The sequence below is a fragment of the Asparagus officinalis genome, chromosome 6 (assembly GCF_001876935.1).
Source record: "Asparagus officinalis chromosome 6, Aspof.V1, whole genome shotgun sequence".
Classification (NCBI taxonomy): Eukaryota; Viridiplantae; Streptophyta; class Magnoliopsida; order Asparagales; family Asparagaceae; genus Asparagus; species Asparagus officinalis.
Window position 1 is genome coordinate 73,002,673 of NC_033799.1, and position 23,164 is coordinate 73,025,836.

Below are 23,164 nucleotides of genomic sequence, written 5' to 3' on the forward strand. Positions count from 1 at the left end.
AAGCCCATAACTTATCAACTTAAACCTCTTCGGGTCAAGGGGTCTTCTCGATCAAGTAACCATGACCCGTATATCTTATTTTCATAAAATGCATGGGTCTTGTACTTCTACTTACCTTTTTTTCGCCCACTATGTACTTCTTTAGAGAACAAATTTGTATTAAAAGAACTACTATGTCACCACAACATGAGATCTGGTCATGAGACCTAAAGAAGATATTGTATGTATACCTTGAACATTCCTTCAAGTTTATTAGTAAATTGGCTGCCACACTCGGTCTTGAGCTGAAAAGGTATCAAACTTCGGGTTAGATAAATCTAGCACTTTAAAGAAATGAGTGGGAAGTATCATCCAGAAACAACTTCAAAGGAAACTTTATCATAGTTACTTTCGAGATCATTGACTTTTCAGCATCAATTGAGGCGCTCTTTCCTAACAATAACCTTTTGGCAAGATCCTTCTTGTAGAATGCCTCAAAAACATCTTTGCCCTGATGGATGGTGAACAAAATACGTTTGCCAGTCAGTATTCGGAGGCACTTCAGAAAGCCACAAGTAGATAGATAACATGTAACTCAGTCATAGAGAAAGCAAAAACGGGTGTGATGTTTAATTTAAGTTGAACCTAAGAACGACAAACATATATCATGCACTAAATATTCCCAGTATGTACCTGTATAAATCTGAATAATACCAATACTTTGTCAAGTACACCTTCCAACTCTTCTTCAGAAGTACCCTTGTTGCCAGCACGAAGCTTCTCATCCAGAAACTTTGCAATTAGCTCAGCAGGTCTATTCTGTTGTATGGAATATAAATACAGATTTCATTAGCTTTCACGGACACATTTGTATTGAATACATAGATGGAGGAGAAATACATAGCATTGCAAAAAGAAGAGAACAATTAGTTAGCTACGAAAATGTGTTTTGCAGTCAGTGGACTGGATACTAAAAGTTTTATGAACTGGTCTGATAAAGCAAGAAACACAAGAATTATAACAAAATAATACTAACAAAAAAATCAAGCAGCTAGACGAGAATATGCATGTCTGCAGTTCAAAATATGTAGCAGACTTAACAATCCAACTTCTTAACCCATACAATCTTGTGCTCAAATATATGTAGCAAATCTAACAATCTGATTTATCAGCTCACGCGCGCACGCGCGCACAAAAAAAGAATCCTAGTCTATAGTAGGTTGAGTCCATAATGATGATAAGGATTGTCAGCCAACCAAGGGTTTAGTTTGCATAGATCATGCTAAAGAGAGCACATTGGAGAATTTACGTGATTATATGCCATTTATTAGGTCTAAATGTTTGTGGAAATATATCATAACTGTACGCATGAACCCTGTCAAGCTAGCATAGCATCTCAAGTAGAGTCTATACTTATTGGGAAGAAAGAAACATAACTCTAGATGGATTTAGTCCCAAACTAAAATCAAGTTGGAAGTCTTGGGACAATAAGGAATCAGGAAAGAAAATTTTGTCACACAAATGACTGTAACAATCCAGAGCAAGCATCAACCTACAATACAAATCCCTCAAGTTTCAGGCCAGTTGGTCTGGCATGCTGATACAGTAAAGAGAACATAAGAAAGCGAAATGCCAAAAAAACCTGGATAAATTGTACCGGCAAACCAATTAATACAGAAAACAGTAAAATTCCAAGACAATTGTTCTTCATTTCCATTTAACAACGGACTTTATAAAAGAAAGGCAACAAAACAGGTCAGATATTAAGTAATTCTGTATTTGCTACTGTCTACAATATCAAAAAGAGCTCACTCTGTGACATCTACAACTTTAGCTTAATCAATAATTTTAATATTCATGAAATATAGACTTATCAGCATTAACCTCTAATTATAGACAGGGACTGTCATACTATGTCATTCATTTTAGAACTCAATGGATCTATTCTACAAAAACTCCAAGGCATCTACTGAAGCATAAGTGAAGAGAAGCTGAGCAAGGAGACAGAATATAGAAGAATCTTGAAAGGATCCAAGATACGACATAACAAAATGTCACAATTATCGGTCAGATAAATCTTACTAAATTTCTAGAGTATTATGATATAATAATGTAGCAAATGAGAGCAGCCTGGAGTGTCTTGGCTTGGGTGGCAAATATATCTGACCTGTCGAAGATTAATCAGGTGCTCAAATGAATCCTTTATGGTTTGTGAAAATGATTCATTTCTGAAGAAACTCTCTTCCCATGTCATATCAAGGGACATCTTGAATTCCAAGAGGCATGCAACCAAATCTTTATCTTTTTCTTCATCCATGACAATACCTTGCCCAGTACCACGAATGTACGAGCCCAACGCTTGCTTTAGTAATTCAAGAGCATTAACTCTCTGGAAAAGAGTATACATTCTCTCGAGATCTTCAATACGTTTAGCTTCCATAAGCATTGTGAATCCCTAATGAAAAGAGAGAAGGATAAAAAACAGCAAGTTAAACTTTAAAGCTATACCAGTCAAAAGCACTAATGATGTACAACCTTATCAAGAATGGAAGCTGTGTGGCGTTCAAGAAGTTGCTTTTCAGCTGTTGCTATAAGTGGCTTCCTTGTACTAGCATCCAAGTAGAGCAAGCATCTTTCATGCTCTTCATGCAACCTTAACTGCATTTTGAACCCATCAAACTTCAAGCATCTAACTAATCATAACTCTAGCACTTCAATGCCAATCAATACAGATGACTGAAGCATAAAAGAGAAAGAACAAGAGGCAAAATAAGTACCTCTACATGTTTCAAATACTCTGGAACATCTGACTGCTGCATGTATTTCACACCTTCTGCAGCATAAAATTCAGAAGTGCTTTCAAGAAATGGTTTCTCAAATTTCTCCACATAAATTCCTAGAGCAGTAAACATCTTCAAAAGGTGATTAAGTAGTGCCTTGTTAATAGCTTCACCCAACCTGGTCAAAGGAAAACAGATAATTTGTTTTAAGTACTGCCTAAAAAGCAATAATTAGAAAAACCAACAAAGTTAGTATGAAGCCAAACATGCTAAGCCTAAATAGTTAAATCCAGTGTTTTCAAAGGCGCGCGCCTCATTGCGCCTCATGCGCCTCACGATGCGGGGCGATGACGAAGCGCCCCACATTTGATGCAGCAGCGCCTCGCGTACCTCCGTACTTTGTGTAGGATGCATGTAGTATATTTCCTCATATAGTTTTGTTTGTTAACATTTCAATCGAGTCTTTATACTTGATATTCCATATCCCAAAAAGCAAAATAAATCCATTGGGCTTTTTTAATAACCTTCAATTGAGGACCATTACTAATCCTTTGTTTGGATATTAGTCTTGATTTAACATTTGATTTGAAAATTTATGAAATTTGCTACTATGTTGGGTGTTAGCATTAGAAATTAAGGCAATATATTGTGATTTTGTAGTAAGATATTATTTATCTTGATATTTTTCATGTAAATTCTAAAAACATGTTCTTTCGCGTTTGATCACATATATTAAAATATTATGTGTGTAGTGTGCGCCTCGCATCACTCGGGCGCGCGCATCGCGTTGCGCCTTGCGCATGTGCGCGTAAAGATGCTTTGCGCTCTGCATTGCGCCTCGCGCATTGAAAACACTGGTTAAATCCACCACCTTATTCAAAATATATTAAGATGCTATTACTGTTATGGGAGTATAAGTAGCTCATTCCATGACTAATACATAAACTCCGATTCAGTACAGGTGTTACTTGAATTACAACCAATAAATACAAATAAAATGGAAAGTACAGCAATAAAATGAATTCAGAAAGCATTCAGGATATTTAACTGTGACACACACAAAAAGTCAAACTTTTAGGCTGCTTCATTGCTTCTTATTAATCAGTATCTGAATGTGTGAGAAAATGAAAAGTCATCTGTCAAGTTAACCAATGATTAATGTAAAGGAGATTGTTAGATACCAATACCATACATCTTCTTCACATAGTTGTTATGCGAATTCTGTTATATTCTCAACTACGTCGCAGATATTTCTCTATGAATTATATTCTCAGTTTATTCGCCTCTAACTCTATGTAATTCACAACAGCTTGCTACTCTACTATATAATGTAAACACAGGTCCAGAGAATGCATCCATTATGGTCTCTACTATATGCTTCATTATTTATTAGAAAACAAGTCAACGATAAACCCTTCATCCCAAGTATCAGAATCAGCTATTGAATCCTTCTTATTCGTTCAGTATTATATAAGATAATTCTGAGTCCAGATAAAGCAAGAAGTTGTCCCTGCGTGGACACTTAAATATGTCTTCAGCATAATGAACGACAAGGTTCTTTTATACCAGAGAAATAAATGGGAAAATATTTTTAAAAGTAATTTTTAATATCACAGACAGGACAGTTAAACCTTTTTCACAGGTAAAAAAGTGAATGATCCAGTTAGGACCTAATAAACCTACAATTTGGATTTACTTAGACCTCAGGCAGTACTTGTGATTTCATGAGGTAGAGCTGGCTAATGAGTTCATAACGCATGTCGGGGCTATGTTTGCCATGGGTAAGAGGCTTGATGCAAAATTCAAAGAGTGTATGATAACAAAGGATCAACTACGGGTAGATTACATAAATTGTCACACTGCAAAATAAGCAAAAATCTGCACAACAATTTAAAGATTGCAAAATGTTCGACATACCTCTCCCTCTCAATTAATCTCAGAAGGCCTGTAACAATTTTGTGCAACACTTCTTTATTGTTGGAGAGATGCTTTTCAAACAGCTTCAACCCCATTTCCCACAGTGAATCAACGCCACTGTTTTGTTTCACATATGTTCTATCAAGGTATAAGGCTATGCTACGAATAATCAACATCTGGTCTGAGAAATCCTGCCAGCATTTCTCTACCAGCGATAGAAACACCACCAAATCCGGGCTCTGGCCTACCAATGACAGAAGTGCTGAGGAGATGTGTACTTCACATTCCGATTGAATGTGTTGGTAAAGGTTTCCTCCCATCTTATGAATACAAAGATCATTGACAGCCTGCAACAGAATGGTTTACATTTGGTCCCAAAATCATAAAAGAAATTTCTATCAGAAACTTTCTAGCACAAAACAAGTTTACATTGGGAAAATACCTGATAAAGCTTCTCAGAGTCACAGGGATCTGGCTTCTTCAAGAATATAGCTGTGATAGCAGACTTTAGTGTTGCCCAAGTATCTTCTTCGAAGTTTGGAGGCAACTTGGGCTTATCTACATCATGTTAGGAGAATAAAATTGTTTGTAATGCAAACTTTTAAAGAAAAAGGAAAAAGATTAAACCTTGAGGTTCTCCTTCCATCTTGAAGAACAAACAAGCAAACAGAGAATAGCCACGCATTAATTTTCATGTTCTTCTCCCAAAAAAAAAGAAAAAAAAGGGGGAAAATCTGAGACAAACTCAGAGACACTCCTTGACATGGGAGAGTCCCAGAACCTCAGTTGAATGTCTAAAAGAGATGAAGGCATGGAAAAGGACAAGGACAAGCAAATGGGGGAAACTTATGACATGAGCGGCAGAAATTACTATTAATGTATATAATAATAAAAATTGTCTATAAGATCAGAATCATTAAGGATACTCAACAGCTAAAACAAACAAGGCAGAACAGTTCATCCTTTACAAATGTAGACATAAACTTCTACGGTGAAAGAATAACTCAACATACATTTATGAGTATACATTTAATTCCTTAATTGGAGCAGTCTTCTACTTAGGTCTTTATACCATTTGAAAAATACCACCCTTGAAGGAGAATCGGCCAGAAAATCCTGGGAAATAAATGGTTATTCTACATCTAAACAGATAGGTAATGCAGCAAGAGCAATTCTTCTTGTTCTTTAACGTGCTTTTGCATTCTGCATGTCAGTGAAAACTTTTAAATTTCTTCGTCAATACAAATTAAGTTCATAGATATTTAGCTCATTGAGGACTAGCTGAAGACACTTTAAAGCCCAGGGAAAGAAGTTCAAAAGGTATCAAATTAATTAAAAAATGTCGATTAACCTGTTAAGCCTTTAAAGTAATGCACACTCTAAGCATATACTCTCAAGCTTATGACATAGAGAGAGTAAAGAAATAAGTCATTTTTAGTAAAGCAGTTCTGTATCATTGCTTGTCCAGTATTCATATTTGAGGAAATTAGAGAGATCGATTACCTCCCTTTCTATTCTTATTTATAATAGAGAATTTATTACAACTTTCTAATTTCTATACCTTCCATTCATTATTTTAAATATCCCTGATATTGTCAATATATTGGCCGATATATTCTTTCAAAAGGCTTGCCGCAAATGGTATCAATATCCTTTACCGTTTTTTGACAATTTCTAGGCTATAATATCCCTAATATGGCTGATTTATCAGCTGATATGTCTACTTATACAGATTTTCATAAAACAATATAATTCTACACGATTTCCTTAATGTCGTTTAACAAAAAATTGAAGTCCTATATAGTTTTTTTAGCAAAATTCTTGTAAGTTTTTTTAGCAAAATTCTTGTAGGATATTTTCCCTCTCATAAGTTCCTACAATTGATTCGTTTCTAAACATATATTATTCACATTTTTTGTATACTTAGACTTCATTATGTTTTTAGATTATATTTTAGGACATCATATGATATAGGCACATCATCAAATATAGCACTCTAATATTTACTACACATCCTTGATATTTCCACAACAACCGCAATTCGATATGGATTTTAGCCGTTTAATATTTTCATAGTATCTGATATTGAAAACATTGCTTCTAGGTACCTCCATCCAATAGCTCCCTTGATCTGGTAGCACATTGATATTTACCTCCTTTGGCAAATCAATACTCCTATACCCTAATAGCGCAGTTTCAAATAACATGTTAAGCACATACTTTTCCTTTTTATAAGGACATCTACAATTCTTTAAAAAATTGAAATAAAAAAAGCTTTAATCTTTCTATAATACATTTGAGATCTACTTATACTACGAAGTACTTTGGTTTATGTTTCATGGTTTTCATGATATTGTTGAATTGTGCGTTGTGTGATCAAAATTGTCTCCCTTAACTAGGATGTGGATGAGAGCATCTCAGTCAAGATAGATAATGATCCATAAGTTCGACCCTTAGTTTACAATTGATTTGTTTTCATCTCGAGGGGTATTTGATTTGATTTTTTTAGAGGAATTTTCTGATCGAGATAAGACTTTTCCATCAAAAGGAAATTTTGGTGGAACTCTAATTCAAAGGGCATTCACATAAGAATAAAAAATTAATTGAAAAAGAGTATTTTTCTATCAGATAATAATTTTGAGTGGATTATAAAGCAGACTTTTACATCAAATGGAGACTTTGATGAATTTTTCGATAGATAGAAGACTTTTTTTATCAGAAATGGATTTTCTAGTAGATTTCTAGTGTAGAGAGGACTTTTATATTAGGATAACGAGATGGATTTTCTTATAGGTAGAGAACTAACCTACCATGAATGGAATTTCAGGCTTTTTGATAGGTAGATGACTTTCCTATCAAAAAAATAAGATTTTATAAACTTCTGATTAGAAGAGGACTTTCTAATCGGATAATAGTTTGGATTTGGATTTTCAATTTAGAAACATGATGGTTGAATTTGCATTTGTCATTTGGTATATGTGACTTTTAGTTTAATGACATTTCAATCATTTGATATAGACTAGGTTGCATGGGTACATGTATGGCTACGAGTACAGGACATGGTAAATTTGTAAAATGTAAAGTACGAGGACACAGTTGAAAAACACACACATATACACACGCCAAGGTTTTAAATATCGGTTATCGGGAATTTATCGGACGACCAAAATTCTTATCGGATAGCGGAAATCGGGGATACTCTATTTCGAAAAAATTCTAATGAAGAGAGTAATGCAAGAGCAACAACAGGAACAAAAATGGTATAAAAATCAGAGATGTAAATGCTAAGTCATGTTTTTCTATGGGTGGCAAATGGGTCGACCCAACCCGATCCAACCCACATAAATTTTGACCCGACCAATATAATATTCACCCGACCCGACCCATCACCTAATCGGGTCAACATGTTTATTAAACGGGTTACCCACCGACCCAAGTGACCCATTTGATTGTTTTATAATTTTCATGTACTTAATATAGAGTCCATGATCAAAGTTTTTATAATCGTATTCAAGGTTTTAAATATCGGTTATCGGGAATTTATCGGACGACCAAAATTCTTATCAGATAGCGGAAATCGGGGATATATCGGGGATAAGTAGTATTTATCGGAGTGATATACTAGATGGTGTATATATATAATATAATAACTAAAAAATGTAATCTAACCATGCTTAATGAAATATAAACATACCAAAATGTAAATCATCATGTTTAGAATCACTAACCAATTATAGAAAGCAAAACTTGCATCTTGACTGCACGATGAAACTATTCGATTGCATAGCCTTACTTATCGGCCGATAATCCCGATAAAAAAACCTTATCGGCCGATAAGTACCGATAACGCCGATAACTCCCCGATAACTTGCCAAAAACGATGACCGATTAAAAATCCAAGTTATCCTATCGGAGAGCTCCCAAATCCGATAACTCGGCCGATAATATCGGTTATCGGCCGATATTTAAAACAGTGACACACGCGCGCATATATAATATTATTAGTTTAAAGGATAACAATTATGTCAACTATATCAGCTTTCTGCATTTAATATGAAATTCTCAATAAAATGAACTTATTTGAAAACTATACATTTCTACTCCACAAAGGAACAAAAAAACTAAACTTGAACTATTTATATACTTATAAGGAGCTATGTGCTCCCATCACTATCACTGCCTTTTTTTAAGAAAAGACAAAAGCAATTGGCCAAACAATCCCATGTGAATGCTTATATCATCCTCCACTAACTAGCAAAGAATTAAGAAAATGAGAGAGAACCCACGTGTGAATGCTTATGTCATCCTCCACTAACCAATAAAGAACAGGGTTATTGATAGCGGATAGCGTCACGTAACGGTGAGACATCGCTAAGGCTATTTGGTACTATTACGATAAAATAGCAGTAAAAAATGTAAAGTCAAATAGCGGTCTAATTTAGATATGTATAAATACTAAAAAAATAATATTAAAGAAAAGTCTAAAAAATCTAAAAGTACATATTTGATGATTTAAAGAGATTATAAACTTAAAATAGACATGTAACCATAACGTAATACCGAAGATAACTGGAGGAATCAAAGAGTCGTCGTCTTCGAGAGCTCAGCGGTGAGAAGACTCCCCTAAGAGAAGCTTATGGTGAAGAAGGTGAGAGAAAGTACTGAGGTAGGTGCCAGAGGCTATGAGATGTGACGGGAGTATGCCGAAAATCACATGAGACGTTGGAATGCGATGGTCAAGGGTCGGGTTTAATTTTTAAAAAAATAAACCTCAAACCGCTTTTAAATAGCAGTCAAAAGCTGATTTTGCATGCAATCGCCCACTATTTACCATTATGACACACTATTGACCGTTTTTGCGAACGAAAAACGCATATTCCGTAATATATCATCGCCATTGGGCAAAAATGTAGCGGGAAGGGAACGTTAACACTATTAGCGTCGCTATTACGGGGCTATTTACCGTTATTTATAACAATGATAAAGAATTAAGAAAATGACAGAGAAAAAGTCATCTTTCTCCTTCTTCAATTGCAGAACCCCTTAAGAGAACCCATAACACTGGAAGAAAAAAGCAATGTTCCCGTATTCGTGACGTTTTGGGTGTGCACCTATACCCAACATATGTGGAACACGGGTACGACACCCCTGCAACCATGTCGAGGTATCATAGAATATAGATTTTAGTTTAACAACATCTTGACCAATTGATATTGATTTTAGTTTAACGACACTCGGTCATTTGATTTGGATTTTAGTTTAAGGGCATTCGGTCATTTAATTTAAATTTTAGTTTAGAGATATTTTGGTCATTTTAGAAACTTTAATTTGCTTAGTTTAAAGATATATCGATCCATAATTTGGTATTGCTACAGTACTTTAGCATTTGCTTGAAATCTGTGCATCTTTTTGAAGAGTTGCAACCTTTTGAAAGTGCTTTTTGCAATTTTTGCATCTTCTAGGGGTTGTTTGCAATTTGTTGCATCTTCTAGGGGTTGTCTACAATTTTTGTTGCTTCCAAGTGCTTGTTCAATTTCTGTATAGTTTAGGGCATTTTCTATAATTTCTAAACAATTCAGTGTGCTTGACTGCTTTCTGTAATTTCTAAACAATTCAGGGTGTTTTCTGCAATTTTTGAACAATCAGGGATTGTTCTACAATTACGTGATGCTTTCTGCAATTTCCAAATAGCAGGGTACTTTCTGCAATTTCTGAGCGGTCAAGGGTTTTTTTGCAATTTATGAATAGTCAATGGGCCATTCTACAATTTCTGGATGATTTCTACAATTTCTGAACAGTTCGGCATGTTTTTGATAATTTTTTATAGTTCTAGGTGCTTACTGGAATTTATAATTAGCTTTGTTGCTTTGTGTAATTTTCTTTTTGCTATTTTTTGTATGCACATCGGTTCCTCATTTTGATCTTTTCAGTAGCATAATATCACAAGACAAAGTTGTTTTTCAAGACTATCCGTCGATTGCAAGGACTGTAAGTTGGACTTAGTTCAAGACTAGTTGCTGGCTGTGAGACCATAGGTCATAGTCTGTTCATGGCTGCTTGTCAGCCATAAGGACCCTAGATCAGAGTCTGTTCATGGCTGCTTGTCAGCCATAAGGACCCTAGATCAGAGTCTGTTCATGGCTGCTTGTCAGCCATAAGGACCCTAGATCAGAGTCTGTTCAAGACCATCTATCTATCGATCACAAGGACCATAAGTCAAAACCTGTTCAAGATTTATTGTTAATCTCAAGGATTGTAATTCGAAGTCTATTTGAGTATTGTAAGTTGGTTTATTTTATTCTTTTTTAGGCTTACTTGCTTAAATTGAGTCTTTGGCCATATTGCTTGTCTCTTTATTCCTTGTTTCGTCCAAGAAAGAGAATCAAGGAGCCTAATGCAGAGAGGAGGAAGTCCAAGGCAACAACTCCCTCAAGGGCGGTGGGCTCTTGAGGTGGAAATAAAGCATGTGTAAGGCTTGGTACGAGGCGATCAACTCTATCGATGGTGATCAGCCTTTGTAGTGGAATGGAAGGCTTTGTGCAACGATGATTGCAATGGCCTCCAGTGATGAGCATGATTTGGATTTCTATGGAGTGATGATGATAGGAAACGGGAGCTATAATGACGAGAGCTTAGGTAGCAATGTCGACATCTTCACGATCTAACAAGTACAGAAATTGCAGCTCTTTTGCAGCTGGAGACGATGACAACTAAAGTTGCCCGTGACGCGCCAGGGAGAGGGAAACTTAGGGTTTGGCATTTGATAGTTGATAAGACAGCATGCTTGGGACTTTGTTACCGAGTGATGACAGAGGCTACTTGCAATGGCGACGGTGAGAAAGGATGGAAATGGCTCCTCTGTTTGAGGTCAAATTCAATGGTTGTATGGTGCTTGGAATTGGATGACGACGGTTGAAAGCTTTCAGGGCCTTGAAGATGGTGAACTCCAGCGATGTAGCAAGCTTTAGTGAATGTGACTGCTTCAGACTTGGAGCTTGTTGGTGACTAAGGGATCCTGAAGCATGTTGGCTGCTAAAGGAACGAGGGCTGATGGGCTATACTGCTGATGATTCAGTTGAGCTTGGAGATGTGAAGGAGCTGGAGAACATTAAAGAGAATATTTAGATAAAATTTCATACTTTTGCTTTGCTTGTTGATGGGTTGTGAATTTTACTTTTGATTTGCACACTTATTATTTACTTGTTATGAAATTTTGAGAGTTCGAGGTTTAGATAGCTTCCTTTTTGTTGATGTTGATTGCTTTAACTGCTGGCATGCTTCGGCTAAAGGGACAAGAAGTTATCCTCGAATTTTCTCACCAGTGCGGTGGTGTGGTGGTGTTCTGAGTTATCGTTGTTTGTTGTTGTCTCATGGAGGTTGGAGGTGAATGTTGAGGTCGGTGGTTGCTTTGAATGAATATAGAACTCTCGGATGGTGATGGGAAATTTTTAATTGAATATCCATTGATTTTGCTAGGATTTGGGCTTAGCTCCTTCATTTGTGGCTGGTTAGAAATAACCTCCCCTAATAAGGTCTCTATTATTGAAAGAGAACTAAGGGGTGAGAGACGTGGGATTGAGCGTTATTTTAGAGATTAATGGGGAAGTTGAGGCAGTAATAGAGGGAAGGTGTATTATGTTAAGGGGTTAGTTGAGAAATTTGAGAGCAGTGTGGTGAGACTTTTGTGAGGCTCAATGGAGCTATAAAGAAATTAAGGTGTGAGGAACTTTTATATGGTATTAGAAAAATAATTATCTATAATCTTAGTTTTGTTCAATGATAACTAAATTAGACTCTTATCTTATAGTTCATGAGATCGAATCCCCCTACAAAATTTTTTTTTTTTAAACATACATCAACAATCTAGTGTGCATATTCATTAGCAAAAATGGTGTAGGATATTTAAAATCGCATGAACACTACAAATTCACTAGAGAATTATAGACATGTTCCTAAACAAATTTGGAGGGATAATACTCCAACTACATGTTATTTGATCAATAGTATTCCCTCTATGGTTTTGGTCAACAAATTCCATACTTCGTTTTGTAATCACTAATTTCATCTGCCCACAAATTTTGTTTGATGTGTGTTTTGCCCATAACAATGTCTTCCTTAATATTCTTACAATCAAAACGAATAAAAGTATTGTTGTCTCTCTTTAGATTGGTTCACGATTTTTGCATATATTAGATTCTTCAAGTCCTAGCTTGCCTTACCAGTGAGTCTCCTACCCCATACTCTGACAGTGACGGGATATTTCGTGATCCAAGAAGAACAAGTTCACAGTCACTACCGGCCGATATATCCTTTCCTAAGGCTTACAACAAAAATGAGTCAATATACCATGAATTTTTCGATATATCAAGTGACATTGTTCCCTTTGTTCCAAAACAATCGCTGAAATGTTGCAATACTGATTTGGACTTTTATTTACTTTAGGATTTTTCCTAGAAACCACCTTAGAAATAGTGTATCATACGGAAACCATCTTTTATTTTTAATTTATATATAAACCATCTTTAAAGTGAGTTTTTATTGCAATCAACCACCTCCCAATAAATTTTTCCATAAAAACTCAAAATTGTACTTAAAAACGTTTTTATTGCAATCAACCACCTCCCAATAAATTTTTCCATAAAAACTCAAAATTGTACTTAAAAACTCACATTCAAGGCATGTGGCCAATTTTTAAATGTTTAGGTCCTGTTAGGATACAAATCATGTACCTTGAACTTGAAATTTTTAAGCTTATTATTAGTTTTTTAGTAAAATTTTGACTTAGGAGTTGTTGAACGCAGCAAAACATATTTTATAGGTGATTTATGTCTAGTTGAAATTGAAAGGAAGTTTCTGTGTAATTATCCTATTTTTGAGGTGGTTTCTACAAAAAAAACTTTAGTTTAAAAGTTATGATTCAATTGATGTCTAAACCCAAATAAATATCCGATTCTATAAATAACCATGAAGTAGAATTAAAGGTCAATTAGACCAAATTCTTATCAAAAGTTTTGCAAATGATGTCATCTTTTTTCCAGAACTCTATCTTTGATGCACCGAGTATTAACTATTAACATCTATGACAAGCGGAGCTAGAAATTTTATAATGGGGAGCCAAGAATCCAAGATACATAAGTCCCTAGTATTTATCGAAGAAAAAAGAACACTAATATCAAAATTGTATGTTCTTCATTTAAAGATAATCAATTAATTAAAACATATAAGGTTACGTTTACAACGCACAAACCCTAGGATCTATCTCATAGACAATCTCCAATATCTATGAATAAACTGACATTGTACACTTAATAGGATCGTTGTGGATAAACTAACATCGTACCTTTATCAGGATCATCATCCTAATGAAGTTGTCATGTGAATTCGCAAAATACAAGTTCTCTATCACTCGTAACATCTCTTTTTATTTCTATGTCAAAGGAATATGTAGGGTGTTTAGGGCCTCTATTAGCTCATGGTTCTCTTGTAAAAAATTAATTGAATAAGATCAAAGCTTATTGCAATTTTGGCTCTTTAAAAAGTGCAAGTACAACCTAACATCTTTGACAAAGTAAGGCCCAATCCATAAGATACTTAGATTTCTCTATGGCAAAGTTGCAGGCTACAAGAGCCTAATATATATACTAGTATGTCAAGAAAAAATTTGGGGGGTGGGGCAAGGCACCCCAACGCAATGTGTAGCTCTGCCCTTAATGCGTGATATGTATGTGAACGGTATCTGATGAAATTCTAATATTTTTAAATATCTCTAATATGTCTCCGATATTTACCATCTAATATGGAAGTTTGTTAGTCCAACAAATCATGATATCCGATATTTAAAATATTGTTCACAATGCTACATTAGCAAGTGATACAGTCTTGGATATGTTGCCACTTAAATATAACTCAATTAGAGCTATACATGACGCACCCCTCACTGCTATTGCTCAACATCAACTTTTGCTCAAATTCATTTTTCCCGATCTAGGAAGAATACATTTGCACTAACCCCTAGTAGTACTATTACTATCTCTCATGATGATCTTCTAATTGCTATTCGCAGAGGTAAATACCCTTGCATCTGGTCCTTCCTTTCCTTCCACCACACTAACAATCTAATAGATGATATAATATCGCTTGTACAATACGCAGAAATTGCTAATATTACACCTAGTTCTCCCCTCTTTTTTGTTCTTAATATTCCATTGCTTGCTTTCAACTTATTAGTTAGTAAGATTACTAGGGTTAACATTCTTTCTTAGACATTGTGTATGTGAGGAAATTGGGATAAGGAGAATGATTAACACATTTGAAAGTGGCAAGTTGTACAAGTTATTTTTAGTATCCAAACTAGTGGCACGTTCTATTTTTTATCGACTGTTGACTACCATTGTCAATTGGGACACTCATCTCTGCTAGTTCTTAAACTTTAAGTTCTTGCATTGAGTCGTGTCGAGTCTATATATTTGTAAGCCTTGACGACTAAAAAAGCATCGTCATAAGTCTTATTCTAGTAGAGTTAATAAATGGGCTTACAACATACTTACTTTAGAGCACTCAGATGTATAGAGTCTATGTCCAATAAACTCAGAACTTGGTTTGCAATCCTTTGCGAGCTTTGAGAATGATTTCTCTCGAATTTGGATTTATCTTATGAAACATTACTCAAATACCATATTGAGGTGATTATAGAGATAGATTAGCTCTCATTTTTATTCTTATTTATAATACAACATTAATACAACTCTAAACACATAAACAACGTGTGACTGAACTAAACCACCTTATTAAAGGCGACTCCTCTCTAACAAAGACTGACAATGTCGAGTAGGAATTCAACATGTGAAATGAAGAAAAGTGAGAATAAGTCTATTATAATAATGTGATTCATTTGAAAATATCATGTCTAACCAGGATAAATCACGTAGAGCTGAAATTCAACGAATAACAACAACAATCTTGAAGTCAATCTCAGAATATGCTATATCGCTATCCAAGCCCAAAAAGTTTAATTTTTAACATTATTATTAAGATCTAAAATATTGAGGTCAAACTTATCTTGTCTTTCTTAGCATCTTTGATACCTAACACTGCTACTGAGGTGCCATACCCGTGTCCAACACATATTGGGCACGGGTACGTAGCCAAAACATCACGGTCACGAGAACATTATTTTTTCTTCCAGAATCTTGAGGGGTTCTGCGATTGAAGAGGGAGGAAGATGACTCTTTTTCTCTCATTTTCTTAATATTTATTGGTTAGTGGAGGATGACATAAGCATTCACATGGGATTATTTAAACAATTGTTTTTGTCTTTCTTAAAAAAATGTAGTGATAAGCATGGGAGCACATTGCTCATCATAAGTATAATAAAAATTCTAAGTTTAGTTTTTTTATTCATTTGTGGAATATAAAGGTATAGTTTTCAAATGGGTTTGTTTTATTGAGAAACTGACATTAAATGTAGTCAGATGATGTAGTTAACATAATTGTTGGTCTTTATAACATTAATAATATATATACATGATTGTTTTTTTCAGCCGTGTCCCCGTACCCTACATTTTACAAATTTTCTGTGTCTTGTATCCATACCCATGCAACCAAGCTTAGCATTAAGCCTAGAACAAACCTATAGTTTGCCTATATAACATATAGCTTAAAGTTTAATAAGCTTGCGAGCTATTAACAATCACCATCAAGCTATTCATAAACGGTTATCTGAAATCTAGACCCCAAAATGAGGAGTCAACCACCCTTGTTGAATAATTTCATTGTTAGATTTTCAGCATATAAAAACCATGTTTTTGCTTGGTCACACCTGCTCGCTCCTTTCTCCCAACTTGTTCCTTTACAGTAGCTATCAACTATGTAAGCTCAGTTCTGTAAGAAATGTTCCAGTAGACCAAACTAACATTTATTTCATATGCGTATGTCAATCGCTATATTGGGGAAGTGACTTCACACATTAGAGGATGGCCAACTGCTTTCTAGCAAGTACAAATGTATGTATAGATCCATGAAGGCATGCACAATTGATAAATGAAGAATCTTTAAGCTTTCATTCACTCTCATGAATATTAACCCTAATAAGAACCATTCATGTATAGACCACATAAATCAAATCCACTATTTCAGATGGATTGCAAGCAAGAAGTAGCTGCATTCCGAAATGGATCACCAAATCCAAACATTCTTCCGGGAATTATGAACTACAATAACAAACCAGAATCAAGTAGCTGGTGCAATCTCCCCCACTGCTTTCTAGCGTGAACAGATAGATGTTCAGATCCATGACCAACTGATAAATGAAGAGTCTTGTAATTTTCATTCACACTCATATAAACCATAAAAAATCAAAGTTTCAACCCTGAACCTCCACTAGTCCAGCTGAACTCCAAAACGAATCACCAAATTCAATGAGTTGAGGGCGTAATTTCAGAACAAAACTAAAGATTTAAGGGACCAAATGAATCCAAAAAAAAATTCTGAGAAGTACCTTTATTGAGCTTAATCTTGAGTGCCTTCTTCACAGTTGGCTGAGGCGGAATAGCCTTCTTCCTCGAGAGATTGGAAGCTACCCCAGTCGTGCGATCGCCGCCGAGGCACCGGCCTGATCGACGAGCATCGGGTCGTCGTCGTCGCCGACGGCCGCCCCGGCCGCGTGCTGAGCCCTGGCCTTCTTCATCGATGGGGATGAGGAGCTCGTCGGGGATGAGATAGGGTTACTAGAGCGCTTCGCGTGAGTCATCAATTAGTAGAGAACTCGCATGGCGAGCGAGCTCGATTAGGGCTTTTGAGGATGAGGGCGGATTCGAGCGAGCGAGCGTGCGAGAGAGAAGGGAATGCTCGTGAACTTGGTGGGCTTTTACGGNGTAGTTTTATTTTTTTTTCTTTTTTCTTTTTCCTTTTTTAAAGGCTTGGGATCTTGGGTTTTTCGCACTGGGCGGGCTTGGGCTTGGGCTTGGGCCTGCAATAGCTGGGCGGCCGTCTTGGAAGATCCATTAAAGTTTAATAGCATTTGAGTAAAACTAGAGTAAGAATTTTATCAGAACACCTTAAAAGGGATAATATACATCATTTAAAGGCACTTAGATGATTGGTTTAAAAATTATAGATTTTATATTTATATTATAAATCACTCTACTTCTATAGAGGTGTTTTTGATAGAACCCCTGCGATTAAAAATAAGGCTACTTTTTTAAAAAACGCCCCTACCTTTGGATGATTAACGGAAAAGCACATATAACTTTCAATATATTAGAAAACCTCGATTATTAAGTTTAGGAGTTATCATAAAATCCTTTTAATTTTAAGATCTTTCCATGAAACCCTCCTAAACAGTGTTAACCATAATCTTCACATGTTGGGGAAATATTATGTAGGACGATATTTCTATGAGTGAAAATTGTGACTCACGCTTTTAGAGGGTTTCTTAAAAAAGTAATAAAGCTAAAGGAGGGTAACCCCTAAATTTAAGAGGTTTTTTATTAGTGCAAAATTAGAGGTTTTGTGATATTTAACCTAAAAATAATTTCATGGATAATTTGAAAAAAAAAATTATGGTTACATGTCTCTTCTTAAATAGAATAACAAAATAGACTCCTAATAAGACTAGAATTATAAATAAATAGAAAATATAAAATCCCACCCTAAAAAGACTTCGTATAATAGAAAACAAATTAGTCCAACGTGAATCAATAGTAAATTTGTTTCCTAATCTAAATAGACTCCAGCTTTATTACTATAAATAAGTTAAATATTAATTATTTTCAGATTTATACCAGAACTTGGTGATATGGATGTGTTTTTGCAAATCTATCAATATGGATGGCTTCGTCTTGTCAAGGTAGATAATTTTCATATATAATATGTCAAAATCCGTATTCCAGATTGGGGGATATTATTGTTTCTTCGCTAGCAAATCAATAATTCATTCGTATACATATTTGACTCATGAAGGTCTCATTTTTCCATTATTTTGCTCGTTATGCATCTTACGTCAGTCTCCCCTTGTTGAAAGAAGTTCGACCCCGATCTCATCTTTGTTTGAATAGCAGCTTCCTTGATAAACATTTTTCTTCTCCTGCATCGACCAACATCCGTCATATACTTACCAATGAATTTCTCCATTATTTCTTTTACCTCCTCAGCTAAGGGCTTCTTCCAAATCAAAATTTTGAATAGATTTTTCTCACATCATTTTAATGTGCCTCACAGCATCTCGATCTACATATGACTTTAAAAACTCCACCAAATTATTTCCTTGTTGATTTTTATATTCTTGTGCCTGGAATTCTATCTCAATCTTGTCAAAATCATTGACACTCTTTATTTTAAAAGAGAACAAATTTTTTAAACAGACCCATTCCAACTTTTTATTTTCAAAACCGACTCTTTTTTTTATTATTTACCAAAACCGACCCGATTTTATGATTAGCAGATTAATCACCTTCCTAAATAGTCGGGGTTGGCAACCCCGACTATTTAGGACGGTGTTAAACCCTAATTAGAAGCATTAAACCCTAAAAATTAATGTCCTAAATAGTCGGGGTTGCCAACCCCGACTATTTAGGAAGGTGATTAGTCTGCTAATCACAAAATCGGGTCGGTTTTGGTAAATAAAAAAAAAAGAGTCGGTTTTGAAAATAAAAAGTTGGAATGGGTCTGTTTAAAAAATTTGTTCTTTAAAAGAAGAATTTCTCTTGCACTCCATCTCGTTTCTTTTGTGCCCTCCACTAAGCAAGTTACACGAGTCATCAATCACATTGCTTTTAATTCTATCATTCTTCTTCATTGTAACAACATTAACAGATGTAATATCACTCACAATAGCTTTAGAAATTTCATGCATAATGTCCATCTTCACTAATATATTACCTTCAACATTAGGAATCTAATATCACAAGAGGGGCTTGCACCTTAGGGGGTTATTTTGGTTGGGACAAATTGGGGTCACGTGGAAAAATTGTTCCAATTGAACAATTTTATCTCTTTGGGATATTTTGAGTGAGGTGTAGGCTGTCTAAAAATCACAATGGATAGCTGAGTCTCCATCGAACACTGATGATGGAAGTTACAATCTGACGACTTCCAGAAGGCTACAATTCGAAGATTTTCACATGTCAAAGAGTTAAAGCAAAGATTACAAAACGACAGTCTTTAGCAATACTCTGACAGAAAGGATTACAAATCGACGATCTCTTTAAACCAAGACGTGAAAGTCCTCCCCACGTACCATCATCAAGACACTACACCGATTCAATCACCTAGGCCGCTTCAACAGCCATAAACACGAATGCAGCTTCTTATGTGAGATGATTGATCTTGATGGCTGTGACAACAACATGACTAATTAGCAACCATTAGAGGTGCTGATGAGCAGTGTAATGATATTCGACACACTCAGTGGAGATCATGACCTGCAGTTGATAGAGCGTTATTGAGATGCCTCAATTGTCACAAATGGCCTGAATAAGACCTTCTTTACTGGTCTTTGGTGTCATCCATATATAAAGACAGAGAAATCTAAATACTACAACAACCAACAGCTCGAACGCAGCTCCAATCGCTGCCAAGTACAGCTCGAACGCAGCTCCAATCGCTGCCAAGTACAGCTCGAACGCAGCTCCAATCGCTGCCAAGTACAGCTCGAACGCAGCTCCAATCGCTGCCAAGTACAGCTCGAACGCAGCTCCAATCGCTGCCAAGTACAGCTCGAACGCAGCTCCAATCGCTGCCAAGCACAGCTCGAACGCAGCTCCAATCGCTGCCAAGCACAGCTCGAACGCAGCTCCATCGCTGCCCAACGCAGCTTATCAATCGCTGCCCAACGCAGCTTATCAACCGCTGCCGATGCAACTCATCCATCACTGCCCAACGCAGCCCGTCAGTCGCTGCCAAACGCAGCTCAATCACCGCCAGAACGCAGGTCAAGGTTCTGACTCATTCAAACGTGATCGTAACAACTTCGAAGCTGTTCTTCACCCACGATTTGAGGAGTGGCTTTAGTGGGTTGTTACACCCGACTAATGGGGTAACTAAACCCCCATTTAGGCGCGGATTATGGGGGCAGTTACACCCCTAATCCCCCTATAAATAGCAACAAACTCAACAGAGTTAAGGATCGGATTTTTGATAATCAGATCAAGGGGTGGATTTTCGTGGAGAAGACCTTTCGATCAGATCTTCCAGAATCAGAAAAAGGAGGATTGACTCCTTACACAGTCTGGGAAATCAACAGACGGAGGAACTCTAAACCGTCGATATTTGGCTTATTAACCGAATTATTTTCGGTTCCAACAACTCTATCATTAGAGTTTGTTGCTTGTTCTGAATCACAAAACTCGTTAAGAGTTATCAACCAGACAAGACAGTTGTTCCAGTGAGTATAGATATTCGGATCGTCAACGAGAAGCAAACTCGACGCAAACAATCGAGGGAGGCATCTCACCGCTACCAAGAAGAACCCAGAATTAAACAAAGGAGAGAATCCCGATCATTCTCTTCTCTTTTGTAATCGAAAATCCAATTGTAACTGAGATTAAAGGAATACAAATCAATTTTTCTTTTATTTCTTTTACTGCAAATTTTTCCACAAACAAAAGATGGCGACTCCGCTGGGGACGAGCTTCTCTGACGAAGAGGTGGTGGCGCAATCCGACGTTCACCTCACTGGAACAACTGTAGAAACCTTGGTCGTGGAGTTTGACCAAGCCAAATACGAGGAGGCCCTCTCTTCCGGATCGCTTAGCCCTAAAGCTAGGCGAGGTGCTTGCAAGAGCTCTAAAGAGGTCTTAATTACTGTTGAGACGCCAAAGAAAGCCCTCTCTTTTGGCCAAAGCCTCAAGCTTGCTCTACAAGCCGAGGAGCCTACGCCTATGTCGACACATCGTGTACTTGGTTGTAAAAGGCCTATGACAGAGGAAAGCACAATCAACACCGATGACGCTGCTGTTAAGGCTTTGAAACAAGCCAAGAAAAACGCCGCTCGACGACGAAGAAGATCTATCCGACGAGCACACCTCCGAGAAAATCAATCCCAAGACCAACGCAAGGATTGCGTTTCCAAAGATCTGCACAAGCATTGCGTCCATACTCCAGAACGCACACTTCGAGGTAATGAATCCAATTACAAACCTCGGGTGATTCAACTTAAACGCGACCCTCAGTGGTGCGTTGTCCAATCAAAGCACAGCCCTGTTAAGGGAAAACAAGCACCTCATGAGTGCGTCCAAACAAAACAAGACCCTGAGGGGTCTGTTCCGTCAACTAAACGCAGGCCAAGGCCAAGTGTTTATAAATCAAAACGCAACCCTCGCACCTCGATTCCCGAATGCGATAGGGTCCATCAAGTTCAACAAGAACCAATTCCGCCCATCCAAGGACAGGAGGTTTCATCCCCGATGAAGAATTGTCCTCGGGTCTCTGATTTGCGAGAGTTACTCTCCAGAGAAAAACCAATGCAACGAGCAGCTCATTCATGTCATTGTGAGCGGCTCATTTCAACAGTCCTCTCCGAATGTCGTTGTTGTAGGCCTGAGTCTCGCAGGTCTGTATTCGACAGACTATCTGACGTCGCAAGACCTACCAAACGACGACGTCAAAAGAAGAAAGTTTCTGAAGCTGAATACCCTCAGGTTACCATCAACATGACCAGTAGAGGGAAAGCCCCATGTCCCAGTTCCGATGAATCAGAAAGAAGCCATTCCCCGACCGTTCGAGAAATTTGCGACGAGTTCGAAGGGGTATATCGACATACTCGGTCACGGACTGGAGCTATCCGCCCGGTTAATTACCAAAGGTTAGCCCAAGGGATTACGACAAGTGATGAACATTCGGCAATAGCTGAATCTCAATCTTCAAGCTCTGTTGGAGCACAAAAAGTTTCTGTTTACATGACGACGAATCCCGAGGACATAGCTAAAAGAGTGGATGAACATCATACCATGCTCCAGGCACAACAGGAGACACTTCTCCAATTGAAGGATATGTTCGTCCAATTTCTCGCTGAAAAAGGGCAAAAACCCGAGTCTTCCCGGAGGACTACGTCAAAAGGAAAGCAGAAGGTGCACGAACACTCAGATCGTGAGACTCACAACTTAGATTCTTCTTCTGACAATGAGAAGGAGATGGAAAAAGAACTGTATCCTCAGTCAACCAAAGTAGACGAGCTAGAAGCCCGCCTTAACGCAATGGCCAACAGGAGCGAGCTTCGCGAGGAAGGAGTGATACGACCCTACCCTGCAGAATGGGATACGGCTCCCTACCCACCAAAGTTTAAGGCTCCAACGCTACAACCTTTCGACGGTACAAGGTCACCAAATCAGCATATCTACTACTTCAAATCTCAAACAGGAGATGTGGTAGCCAATGATGCCATCCTGACGCGCTTGTTCATCGGTACTCTCAAAGGACTCAAGGAGTAGCCTGATGTTATGAAGCTGTCCTGGAATCTATCCAGAAGTGGTTAAAAGTGGGTGATTGGAAAG

The 23,164-nt window shown here is 37.0% G+C and overlaps 1 protein-coding gene across 1 annotated transcript in view; it reads right to left on the reverse strand.

Moving 5' to 3' along the window:
• The window catches only part of LOC109846322 (cullin-4-like), a 27,275-nt gene extending 9,734 nt beyond the window's left edge, over window positions 1-17,541 (reverse strand). The window contains 10 exon segments of the mRNA XM_020415549.1: window positions 231-284; window positions 389-490; window positions 673-798; window positions 2,147-2,434; window positions 2,515-2,637; window positions 2,757-2,937; window positions 4,677-5,023; window positions 5,119-5,234; window positions 17,173-17,260; window positions 17,263-17,541. Of these exon segments, the coding sequence (XP_020271138.1) occupies window positions 231-284; window positions 389-490; window positions 673-798; window positions 2,147-2,434; window positions 2,515-2,637; window positions 2,757-2,937; window positions 4,677-5,023; window positions 5,119-5,234; window positions 17,173-17,260; window positions 17,263-17,424 (1,587 nt within the window). The 5' untranslated portion in view covers window positions 17,425-17,541.